Below are 11398 nucleotides of genomic sequence, written 5' to 3'. Positions count from 1 at the left end.
TCTGTGTTTCTTCCTTTATTACTCCTTTATGACAACAACAACATCATTCCTTGATTACATTTAACTGTCCCCCTAAATTCTTTATCTGCTGTTATCCTGGCCAGCCAGGCTTGTTCTGAATAAATCTATGAATTCGAACATACAATGTAACATGGATATACAACATACTGTCCTGTATCATTAATAGCAATTAACAGTCTATGCACAATATTTACAAACATGCATGTGAAATTACAACCAAATCTAAATAATTCAACTTTATCACGCATGCATAACTTACTAAAGTCAAATGAATTTTCTAACCAAAAACACCAACAAAAACAATAATTGTGCTTAAACATTCAACATATGTACAAACATGATATATACATCAATGTACAGGATGCTGAAACACCTGCGTGAGATCGGCATATCTCATAGATGTGATCATGGCCAAAAGCAGCCTTGAGAAGCTGAGGTTCAGCCTGGCTGAGCGAGAGAGGCCGTGTCAGAGGCCACATAATGACACACTGGGTGAAATGGCAGCCCTGTTGGATGTGACCTGCTCCTTTTCATGGCCGCGAGTGTCCTTGCAGTGTGGGCTCAAATGACTGCAAAGACTCGGAATGCCTTGCCACTTGTTGGGTTCTGAAGACTGGAGAGAAGGAAGAAGATAATCATTACTTGGTTGAACTTGGATTGCCCTAACCCATTACAGCATGGAAATAAATACGAAAAAACGGAATGCCTAGTACTTGGTTCAGTGGTACAACATTAAACTACAGATCAAAAGGGAAGAAGTTCAAATCCGCCCATCATTTTAGAGTTTTTATCACTTTTAGACATTGGTCAAAAGATTGGTCATAGGTGGACGTGGGTGATTAAACCAAGGACAAGGACCCTATGAGACAATAAAACACCTCAAATAGTCTTTCCTTGCAGCGTCTCCTGTATTTCCAGAAGAGGGGTCTCTCATGTTACCCAACCTCCCCCCTACCTCTCTGAGGTGACAGCGTTCTGGTAGCTTCCGCTGTATTGTTTCCTCTTGTCCACAGGCATCACGTCCAGATATCCCCCGGAGTCATTCTGGATCACACCAGCATGGATGGCTGCTCGGCAGATACTTGATTTCTGCACACAATCGAGAGGTCATGCACAGAGGTGGAGTGAGGTGTGGCCCTGGCCGTATGAAAGTCATTCAAAGATGCCCGAGGAGACTCATGGAAGTTTTACTGAGGACTTACGTCAGAGTAATTTTTGGTACCGATGACTCTGGCCTGAGTCTCACGCAGACAGTTCCTGGGACAAAACAACCTACGAAGGACAAGATTGATCTCAAATAAAGTATGTGACCATTCTATTCACCAATCAATACCCAATTTTTTATTTTGAAGGAAAGTATCAATAATCTTGTTTATATGATTCAGCAGTGCTATTGTACCTTGGACAGTGCCGTACCGGTTTCTTAAATGGGCAGAACTTTTCAACAGTGGTCTCACACGTGACTGCTTTCACTAAGAAGATCAAGATAAGACAACATCAAATATACAGCAACTTGTACTGTACCAGACTGCAGTGTGTGATTACAGATGGAACCCACCTGGTACTGTGGCGACAGAAAAGGAATTAGCACTCCGGTTCTTCCTGTAAATGAGAGGCATTTGGTGTTTCACCATCTTTGTTTGATGATGTGATTACAATCAGCCATTGAAACATATTTAAAGGTAGACCGTTATCTCACTCCAGTGACTGCACCCCATTCTTGTAGGACTTGGTGAAATGTGGTTTCCTTCCCAGTCTGGTGATGTCAAGCCAGCCTCCATCATTGTCAATGATCCCAGCATGCAAACCTGCTCCACAGACGCTGGATTGCTGAGAACAAGGCGGGGAGATGCGTTTAATAACACCTTGCTTTCAGGATGTCTGTGCTCTTAACCTGATGTATGGAAGGATGTCGCCGGACTTTTTCACTCCCACTTACCATGTCATAGTACTGGGTCCCGGCCACTTTCCCATGACTGTGCAGGCAACCTGGAGGACACTCGTACCTGAGGGGCAAAAGGAAGAGCTAAGACACGCAGCTGCTCCGACAAACAGCCACTGTCACGACCCCATCCTCTGGGGATTGTGACAGCAACAGAAAACATGCTGCATGGGTTTGCATGTCAACCCGCTGAATACTTCTGCACTATTCACCCTTAATATCTTTCTTATGCCTAACTGCTCATGACGAATCTAACAAGTTTGTGGAGACATTAAAAAAATGAGATGTGGTCTCCTCTGTGCTGGTCAGCACGTACCTGTTACAGGTGGTTCCTTTACACTGGTCCCGTAGTTTGGTCTCACAGGACACCTGCTGGCCTTTGAGAAGAACAAAACCAAAAGAAGTTGTCACACTCTTTGTCTCCAGACTCCAGACATTGTAGAAATGCTGTCGAAAAATCTTTAGCAGCTCAATTGATCCTTGGCAGAAGTACATGTACTCCCTCTGTGGGTCACCTTTGGTGAAACAGTGATCGAATTTCGTTTGGCATTAGAGCCATGTTCATATTGAAATTGCGTCATGAAATAAGTTAGAGAGATGAGTCCTTACACATCTGCTCTGTGCTGACCACCTCGTTCCTCTCCACGTTGTCATTGGGGGAGGGGGCCTGGGGGAGGGGGCGACCCTCTCGCTCTCTGGGGGGCTCTGGCTCAATGTAGTTGGTCTCCTCAGTTTCTGGAGCTGGACGTCTGTCCACTCCTCCCTCTGAAAAACACACGGTCACATACTGGAAGGTACTATCGCAGCCGACACCGCGACCCGAGTTCACTGGGACTTAAACAGCAACTGTCGGAGCCATGGAAATGTGTTTCGTTTCAATGTGGGCTACCTTTGTAGCAGAGGTTGTCCCTGCAGCCCCCGGCATAGCTGGGCGGGCAGGCAGAGCATGGGCTGCCATGTTTGTAAGGGGCGTGGCCCCACCAGTTTCCCCTGTATACACAAACACGATGACATCATGATAAAACACAGGGAACCCTTTTAACCCCTTCCCTCCAGGACCGTACAGTCTTGTCAAGAAACACACAGTACCTCCTCTGTCGTGGGCCTATATGTTTTCAGGATGCAGACAGGCTAATAAATCTTTACTAATTAAGATGTTGTGCCACAATCTGAATGGAATAAACAAGGAGACAAGCTTACGGTGGCGAGTAGTTGCAGACCAGGTAGACAGCTTTGGTCCAAATCATTCCCCACACGTTCATGTTGTAGCACACGTTGATGGCACAGCCAATACGACTGCTTGTAGCCCACACCATCTACACACACACCACACAACATGGCTAGGGGTCAGAGGTCAACTCACTCGTCTACGCCCGTTCATGGTTTGTTGCGTAAACGCATCTAGTTCACTCCTGCCTATAGGGAGAGTTGACGTCAACTAAGTGTCAAGGTGTAACATTCAGACATTTAGACTACAGAGCCAGACATGCTGCACTGTAGGCCTATTTATCATCAGGACTCTTACTTGTGTGTAGTGAGTGCAGACGGGTCCGGAGCACCTGAAGGGGCAGTGAGGGTTACACTCCTGGGGGTAGGGGTAGCTGTAGTCCCTCACCTCATCATACCAGGCCTGGACATGGAAAGTGGGGGGGCGGTCTCTGAGGGAACAGGTGTGTGTTTGGGTGAGAGAGGCGTTTAGCCACTGTGTTGGTCCAGGGGAACTGAGTCAATGTGTAAGCACACACACACGTCGCCCCCAGCTGTGGATGCATGCACACGCAGGAGGACAGGGACATAGGCACACACGTGGGCACATTCACTCGCAAATACACACACACTCACACACACCTTCCCCAGTGTGCTCCGAGATTCTGTCCTATCTGTGTTAGGAGGTGGGTGGGTCCGTGTTCCCAGAGACAGGTGTGTGCCCAGTGCTCAGCGCTCCGCTCCAGCTCATAATCCCACACCTGTAGGGACAGATACAGACACCTTACAAACACACACGCAGTCAACACAAACTGTATGCACTGTAGAAAGGCGAGCAAAATCTGCCATGAACTAAACGCATTAAGACCCACTGGACTGGGGCCTTTACTTAAAGCCCCGGACATGCACTCCAACAGAGAATCTCTGAGAGGTCAGCTCAGAGGTCGGCTTGGTTTCTGGGAAGCCACCCCACTGGAAAGCCAGAAGTCACTGCTACTGCATCAGCTACACACACAGGCGCATCAGGTTGCAGGTTGGTGCTACTATTTACCAAGGCCATGTTGGAGCTGGTTTACTGTAAGAGCTGGTCTCCAGAGAGACGCAGCTGCGTGGAAAACATTGTGTTGTGCTGTAAGAGTCTGACAGAGGGGCCTTGTTGGGGGCCTGGTGGTCTTATCAACGTGATGCCCAGGTTTATACCGCTCGCTGAAGGGGGAATCAGCTGCAATTGTGCAGTTTAACATCACTTGTGATTAAGATGTTAGTACACTCACTGCCCATGGAGAGATAAGTGGGTAAACTGTGCATGCCTCCATAAACCCTGCCAGAGCAAATACCCACCCCCCACCAACCATTTGATACAGATCTAACAGTGGTTCAATAGGAGTTAAAAACTGTAAGGTATTCCTATACCTCCTGTGTCTGACAAAGAGCTGCATAAATACAAGACTGAAGTATTCTGGTGTTTTGGCCAAGTTGTAGATATTGTCAAAGAGAAGAATAGGTGTAGTGTAGTGTGGTGTAGTGGTCTGCAGTCCTGCTGTTCTGCTGTTCTGTCACATTAAGCCCTTTGCAGATGAAGGATAATTGAAAAATACTAATGTGCAGTCAACTGGCTTGAGCTACAGCTTTAATTCATTCCATGTGTTATAGGAGGAAGCACACACACACACATGCACATACAGTACACGCACACACACATGCACATACAGTACATACACACACACACGCACATACAGTACACGCGCACACACACACGCACATACAGTACACGCACACACACACGCACATACAGTACATACACGCACACACATACACTATACATTCAGAGTGGCCTTGGTTATGAGTTCTTTGGTGGATTTACACACTTACAGTGGCGATATTTGCACTCCACATGCTGGCCTCAGCCCAAAGCAAAAAGTGTAAGATACCTACACCGAAAACATTTGCGCATACCACTGCTCTAAGAGTATGTTTCACGCTCCATGTTTCATAGTCAACACACAGTAGCGGCATTCTCTTTACTTAACAAGTAAACAAATTTTACCAATACTTACAGTGGTAATATCTTTCATAGCTCCCAAACTAATAAAGTTAGTCCTACCACAGAAATTTGACTTGCCTTTTATTATCATTCATTCAAAGCGTCCCCAGGCAAGGTTGTCCCTCCCAAGATCCTATCCTTTCATAATCAACTAGCTTCTGTTATTCAAGCCTTTTTAACAAATTCCTTTCCAGGGCAAAGCACATCAGGCAGAAGAACAAAAGTGTGTAAAAAAAATTGATCTGAACTGGCATACTGTGTCCATCTACTGCTGCGCTCGACAGTTCCACTCCAATTCAAAATAGATTCATCTGGGTTGCCAAACAAAATGCCTGAGATCAGAAGTAGGCTCATATTCTGGTAGGTGAGTGTAAACGGTGGAGGCAGAGTTCAGGATAACACTGCGGGGGCGCGGGCTGGCACCAGGCCAGGGTTGGGGCAGAGGCAGGACCAAGGGCGCGGGCTGGCGCCAGGCCAGGGTTGGGGCAGAGGCAGGACCAGGGGCGCGGGCTGGCGCCAGGCCAGGGTTGGGGCAGAGGCAGGACCAGGGGCGTGGGCTGGCACCAGGCCAGGGTTGGGGCAGAGGCAGGACCAGGGGCGTGGGCTGGCACCAGGCCAGGGTTGGGGCAGAGGCAGGACCAGCGGTTTGGCTGGCAGGGCCGGGCAGGGAGGGTAGTAGCACACTGGCTTTATGACTTGGCCAGAGCTCAGACCTGCTCTAGCTCTTTGATCTCCGGCTGGCTAGTTTGTGCCCCCAGAGCTCTCGCTCTGTGTGAAAACCCCCTCGTGTGTCGTCCTGTCTGAACTCTGCGCTGAACTTCCATCCTGCCAGGCCGCCCAGCCACAACCTCATCCTGGTGTGTGAAGTCCTACAGATCCACTACCGTGCAGAGCTCATCCACAGCTGGGCTAAACTTTGAGGCTCCTCAGGTTGGCAGGCAGGCCTACAATATCGGTGATAATGCCTTTGTGTGTATTTAGGTTGTCCATGAAATGTGATCAATCACATGTCATAAACACCGCCGCCACACCCCCCCCCACCCCTCCCCACACCCCTCCCCCCCCCCACACACACACCCCTCCCCCCCACCCTCTTTGGTCTCACCATGTACTCCATGTTGGAGGCCTGTGGATAGACCTGGCCACGCAGCTTGTTGTGCAAGTCCAGAATGAGGTGCATGTCCCCCTGGGAGATGGCTCTCTTACCCCGCTGCTTGGCCACCCACCATTCATCATCCTTGTCCATGTACTTCTCCAATATGGACTCTAGGTGGGTGGAGTTAGGGATCACCATAGAAACCACCATTGTCTGGGACAGGAAAAGCAACGCCATGCATCTAAGCCAATCCCGAAGAAGGAAGGTCATGATGATGATGGTTTGAGAATAGCTGTAGCTACAGGAATCACAGTAAAAGGAGATCAGTTTTCTGGTTTCATTTCAGGGAAAGAAGTAAATAAATATGATTCAGCAGACATGAAGACAACCAGACATAATTGGGTCGCTTCACATTTATTTATTCAGTATCAACTGTTGATTGCTCTTTTATTCACTGAAATGTGATATATTATAAGGAAACTAATGGTAAAGAGCTGAATTTCTGGATCTTGAGATGATCTCTATCAAGTGTGCTGTGTACTAAACAAAGTATTTCATAAGCATGCACAGACTGAAGAATATTTCTGATGTTTTTAGAGCAAGCAGGTACTTGGGTCTTACATGTTCATGCAATGCAAAATTTGAATTGAAGCGAAAGTTGACAATTTACCTTACAACAAAGAAATATCCCCGATAACCAATATCCAGCAGCAGGAATGTTAACACATGTGGAATGTTGATCTCCTGGTGAATTTACCATTCATATACTCGAGCAAGTATCAAAACTACCGTATACAGTTGTGTTTCAGTATTGTACATCAACGAAATGAGGAGGGAGAGAGAGAGATCAGCTACCTGTTGAGTCCTCTAGGTCACTCAGTGCGAGGGTGGTAGCGCACTTTTCGTTTATATGCCAAATATGGGTTTAGCGATGCGTAGCGCAAGTGATCCCGCCCACCGTTGGCTTCCAGTCCCCAGGTTGGACTATTTGAGGACCGAACTTGATTCCATTCGACGTGACGTGAAGGTAAACTTTTTGGGTTAGGAGAGCCCACTTCTTAGTGTAGCATTTATGTATTCGCTGTTGGTTTGTCAGGGTTGTGTGTGTATTTCAGTTTGAATAAAATTAATTATTTACATCGTTTTATTTTATTTTATATATTATCCAGACTGAGAATTGTTCAAATCTATAGGCCTACAGATACACCAAGATGAGATGAGATGAGATGAGAACCACAGTGATAAACATCCTATAAAAATTACTATTCTAATACAAGTGGACATACTCTGTTCATGTTAAACACTGAAGCCAAAGGTCCATCTGTACGAACTTGACTGCAGTCTTTGTGACTTTCCTGCAGTGTAAGAATGAATGCTTGAGAGCAGGCAGCAGCCCGCATGGTGGACTGCATCCCTCTGTGACCTGACCACAGAGCTGTAATTCACACAAGCTGATCTGACAGCACAAAACCGCTGCTGGTTTACATACAGAGCTGCATTTGTAAGATGGTTTGTGTGTGTTTGTGTGTATGTGTGTGTGTGTGTGTGTGTGTGTGTGTGTGTGTGTGTTCACTGCTTCCTGATGATGTGAGTTATGATCTTGTGAAACATGTCCTACACCTGTGAAGGAACACACATATATACCCACAAAGGGGAAAGAAAGAAAGGGCATCAACACTATGACTTTAAAACAGTAGGCTACATCAACATGGATTGTATGAAGCAATAAGGACATAAGTAATGCTAAAGCATCTTCAGTTATGCTGACTAACAACATTTGTGTTGTCTAACAGAGTCTGAAGGAATCACCCCACGTGACCATAACATGTCAATTCAGGTCGAATGAAATTCAGGGCCTTGCAGATCACCTGTAAGTCCTGGAGCAATGGAGGCTGCTGTACAATGCTGTGCCATAATGATATCCAACCGACTGCACTGTCAGTAGTCAGACTTCCCAGAGGAATGGGGCTTTCTGAACGTACTAATGGGACAAGCGGACTCCTGCTTAGAATGCCTTTACAATACCTTAAGTAAGTATCAGGTACCAGGCACCTTAATAATCATCATTAACAATTCTAAAACTACCACCAGCAAGGTGAATTGGTATATATCTCCCCCTGCTGTTTACTTTCAGTGACTACATCTGGGCGACAAGTCATGTTTATTACAGTTTATAGCATGTGTTATGAAAATCGACATAAACACTTAACAGGTATTTGATTTAGGACTCATTGGTGGAAACATATGAAACAAAAACATCTAGAATCCTGAGTCTTATATGAACTGCAGCGGGTATAAAAACATTTTCTGGAAGATAAAAAAAAAAGTAAATCATTGCATTGAGATTGAACTCCACAGATCACTGTTGTAATGTGGACATAAGACTTTGAGAGTAGTTTTAACCATGCAAGCACCATAATAGCTTATAACAACCTTAATTGTTGAAGTAAATCATGTATGTTGATTGTTCAGCACCTTTGTGAATCCATGCTCCCTTCCTGTCCTCCTAAGGCCAGAAGCTTGACCCCTGTAGCCTACTTGTCGTGCTACAAAATGCCATTCACAAGATGACTTACACTGTAGACATAGTAGACGATCAATGCATTTGACCATCAATATGATGGTAAGACTTCAAAAAAAGTTGTATGCTACAACATGGCAAGTACGTACAATAATAGCTTTTCACTCGAAATCAACAGTATTATTTTTATCATACGTTTTGAATTGTATTGAAAGTATAGTACAGATATAACCAGTACACGCTTCATCGAATACAATAATGGTAAGGATAGCCTAACAACTCATATTGTTTACACATGGTTGGTTTACTTGAACCAGTACAGGTAGTTGGACTGGACCCCAGGGTAGCACATGTTGTTGCTACAGGACCCTCCGTAGCTGGGAGAGCACGCGGAACATGGCACCCCAACACTGTAGGGGGGGTCACCTATCCAATTACCCCTGGAATACCAGAAGTTACTGTAAGATGAAATACCACTGAAGGACACTCACATTTCCATCCTCAACTCTATCCTCTAATTTGAAGTTACTGATCGACATAATGCAATATAATTATTATATTACACAGACTATACTGACAACATGTGAAAGGCTGTTTTCCCTTCCAACTATTTACTATACAGATCAACTTCTCCTATTAACAGTAAAAATGAATGTTTGAATGAAATAGGACTTACTTAGGTGAGTAGTTGCATACCAGGTAGGTGGCCTCTCTCCACAAGGCTCCCCACACCATCATGTTGTAGCAAGTCTGGACCGCACAGCCCACTCTGTTTGTACTGGCCCATACCATCTATAGTCACACAGACAGAAAGGCTTTGGCAGGATTAGATGAGCTTAACTTCAATACAAATCAAACATGCTAAAAAGTCCTGGTCTAGTTCAAAACATGCATTTTCTGTTTGCAATTTTACTTCAGTTCATTCAGATTTATTATTATGACATAAATCGTATTGCAAGTGCATATTGAATGTGCAGTTTTATTCACATCTCTTGGTTGGGCAGTTTTCCAGTTTGTCCTCTCTGTGGTGCCAGGATGTCCTGGTCTTACCTGAGTGTAGTGAGTGCACATGGGGCCATAGCAGCGCATAGGGCAGCGAGGGTTGCAGTCCCTGGGGTAGGGGAACATATAATCCCTGACCTCATCATACCACGGCTTCACAAGCTGCAAGATGGAGCGGTAGCTGGTGGATACAGAGAAAAACATGGATCTGACTCAATTACTTTGATCAATTTATCAAATATATGTTTTTGTGATAGACCAAATCCTAAAGCTAACGAAAAATATTAACAATGTTCCATGTTCTCACCACTGTTAACACATTCCCCAGGTCCATGCAGATGTAGGAGTACCTACCCTCCAGTTCTGACTGACAGGTTCTGGCCGTAGAACCTCAGCAGGTATGGTGGTCCGTGTTCCCACAGACAGGTAGCTGCCCAGGCCTCTGCAGTCCGGGCCAGACCATCGTCCCACAACTGCAGGGTTGGCAGACAGACTGTTGAGTGACTATGATTCCCTAATGCATGACATTGCACATATTTATATACATAGGCTATATTTGTCGTTAGATATCTCCCTCAAATACAGAAACGAAGACCACAACACAATAAATGAAGAACACTTAAAATATCACTGAGCTGCGTGCAATATCCAATTTACCCAGCAGAGGGCAGTATAGCACTGAACAAGAAGGCAACATAGTTTGATTGCAATTAATTAGCCTTTTCAGTCTTATTATAAAAAATACAAGAACAATCAACTAAATTACCTCTTCAACAGCAACCACACAGCCTAATGTGTAAAACACATTTAAAGCGTAAAACCTTTGAATTTTAGAAACGTACCATGTATTCCATATTTGCAGCAGGTGGAAAGACGCTCGCGCGCACTTGATTGTGATAGTCGAGAATGGCAACCATATCATACTGAGAAATGTAACGCTTCCGTCTGGATTTCGGAATGATGGGAGAGACTGACTGATTTAGGGTTGATTTCATGTCAGTTAAATTGCCCGCTGGTGTGTAATCCGTCGAGTTGACGATAAATTCACTTGTTACATTGAACAGAAGGACCAAGTTGGTCAAGACGTTGATGCCTCTCATACTTCTTGTGTTAAGTCGTGCTGAGAAAATCCCAGAAAAGGAAAATAAATTGCAGTTGGGTTTAAATACCCTACAATATAAACCTGTTCTGGTTTTGAAAGATAAACTAACCCTACATTACCCTACTGTAAACAATGACAAAATGATCCCGAAATATATTTCCCTAAAACACATAACTACTTTAAATTCAACCAAAAGTTATTGTTATTAGCCTAATCGATTGCAAAGACATATATAACGATGTCAAAACAATCATATTTCGGTTATTTTCTTACCTTAGAAATGACATAGAAGTGAACTGTACCAGTCGAGCTTATTCTATTATCAAGCTGTGTCAGTTCGACCAATGAACAGCATGTCATTCTCTCAAATGGACTGAGGTTTTATATCGCCGTCCAAAGCTGATGTTTGAAGCTGTGAACTGTGTGAGTCCTTTTGAATAAAAACTGTTAGTTGTAATCTGCAA

The 11398-nt window shown here is 44.9% G+C and overlaps 2 protein-coding genes across 3 annotated transcripts; both read right to left on the bottom strand.

Moving 5' to 3' along the window:
- crispld1b (cysteine-rich secretory protein LCCL domain containing 1b) lies at positions 1–7174 on the bottom strand. 2 transcript variants are annotated; one of them, XM_062481087.1, is made up of 15 exons: positions 6980–7174; positions 6319–6607; positions 3812–3930; positions 3489–3621; positions 3164–3279; positions 2853–2953; positions 2573–2728; positions 2280–2340; positions 1961–2027; positions 1721–1851; positions 1580–1623; positions 1421–1493; positions 1224–1293; positions 977–1110; positions 1–634 (listed from the first exon to the last, which is right to left on the bottom strand). In XM_062481087.1, the coding sequence occupies exons 2-15, from the start codon at positions 6577–6579 to the stop codon at positions 583–585; spliced, it is 1518 nt and encodes a 505-aa protein (XP_062337071.1). In that variant the 5' UTR covers positions 6580–6607; positions 6980–7174; the 3' UTR covers positions 1–582. The 2 variants fall into 2 exon arrangements, with proteins under 2 accessions (XP_062337071.1, XP_062337072.1); XM_062481088.1 differs by having other exon boundaries at positions 6319–6601.
- Positions 7175–8453: 1279 nt separating this feature from the next.
- pi15b (peptidase inhibitor 15b) lies at positions 8454–11398 on the bottom strand. Its single transcript, XM_062481221.1, has 6 exons — positions 11208–11398; positions 10675–10952; positions 10187–10305; positions 9881–10013; positions 9507–9622; positions 8454–9270 (listed from the first exon to the last, which is right to left on the bottom strand). Exons 2-6 carry the CDS (start codon positions 10930–10932, stop codon positions 9135–9137), a joined length of 762 nt encoding a protein of 253 aa, XP_062337205.1. The 5' UTR covers positions 10933–10952; positions 11208–11398; the 3' UTR covers positions 8454–9134.

The sequence above is a fragment of the Osmerus eperlanus genome, chromosome 16, assembly GCF_963692335.1.
Source record: "Osmerus eperlanus chromosome 16, fOsmEpe2.1, whole genome shotgun sequence".
Classification (NCBI taxonomy): domain Eukaryota; kingdom Metazoa; phylum Chordata; class Actinopteri; order Osmeriformes; family Osmeridae; genus Osmerus; species Osmerus eperlanus.
The sequence above is the reverse complement of the archived record's forward strand: the minus strand, read 5'-3'. Positions and strand labels throughout refer to the sequence as shown.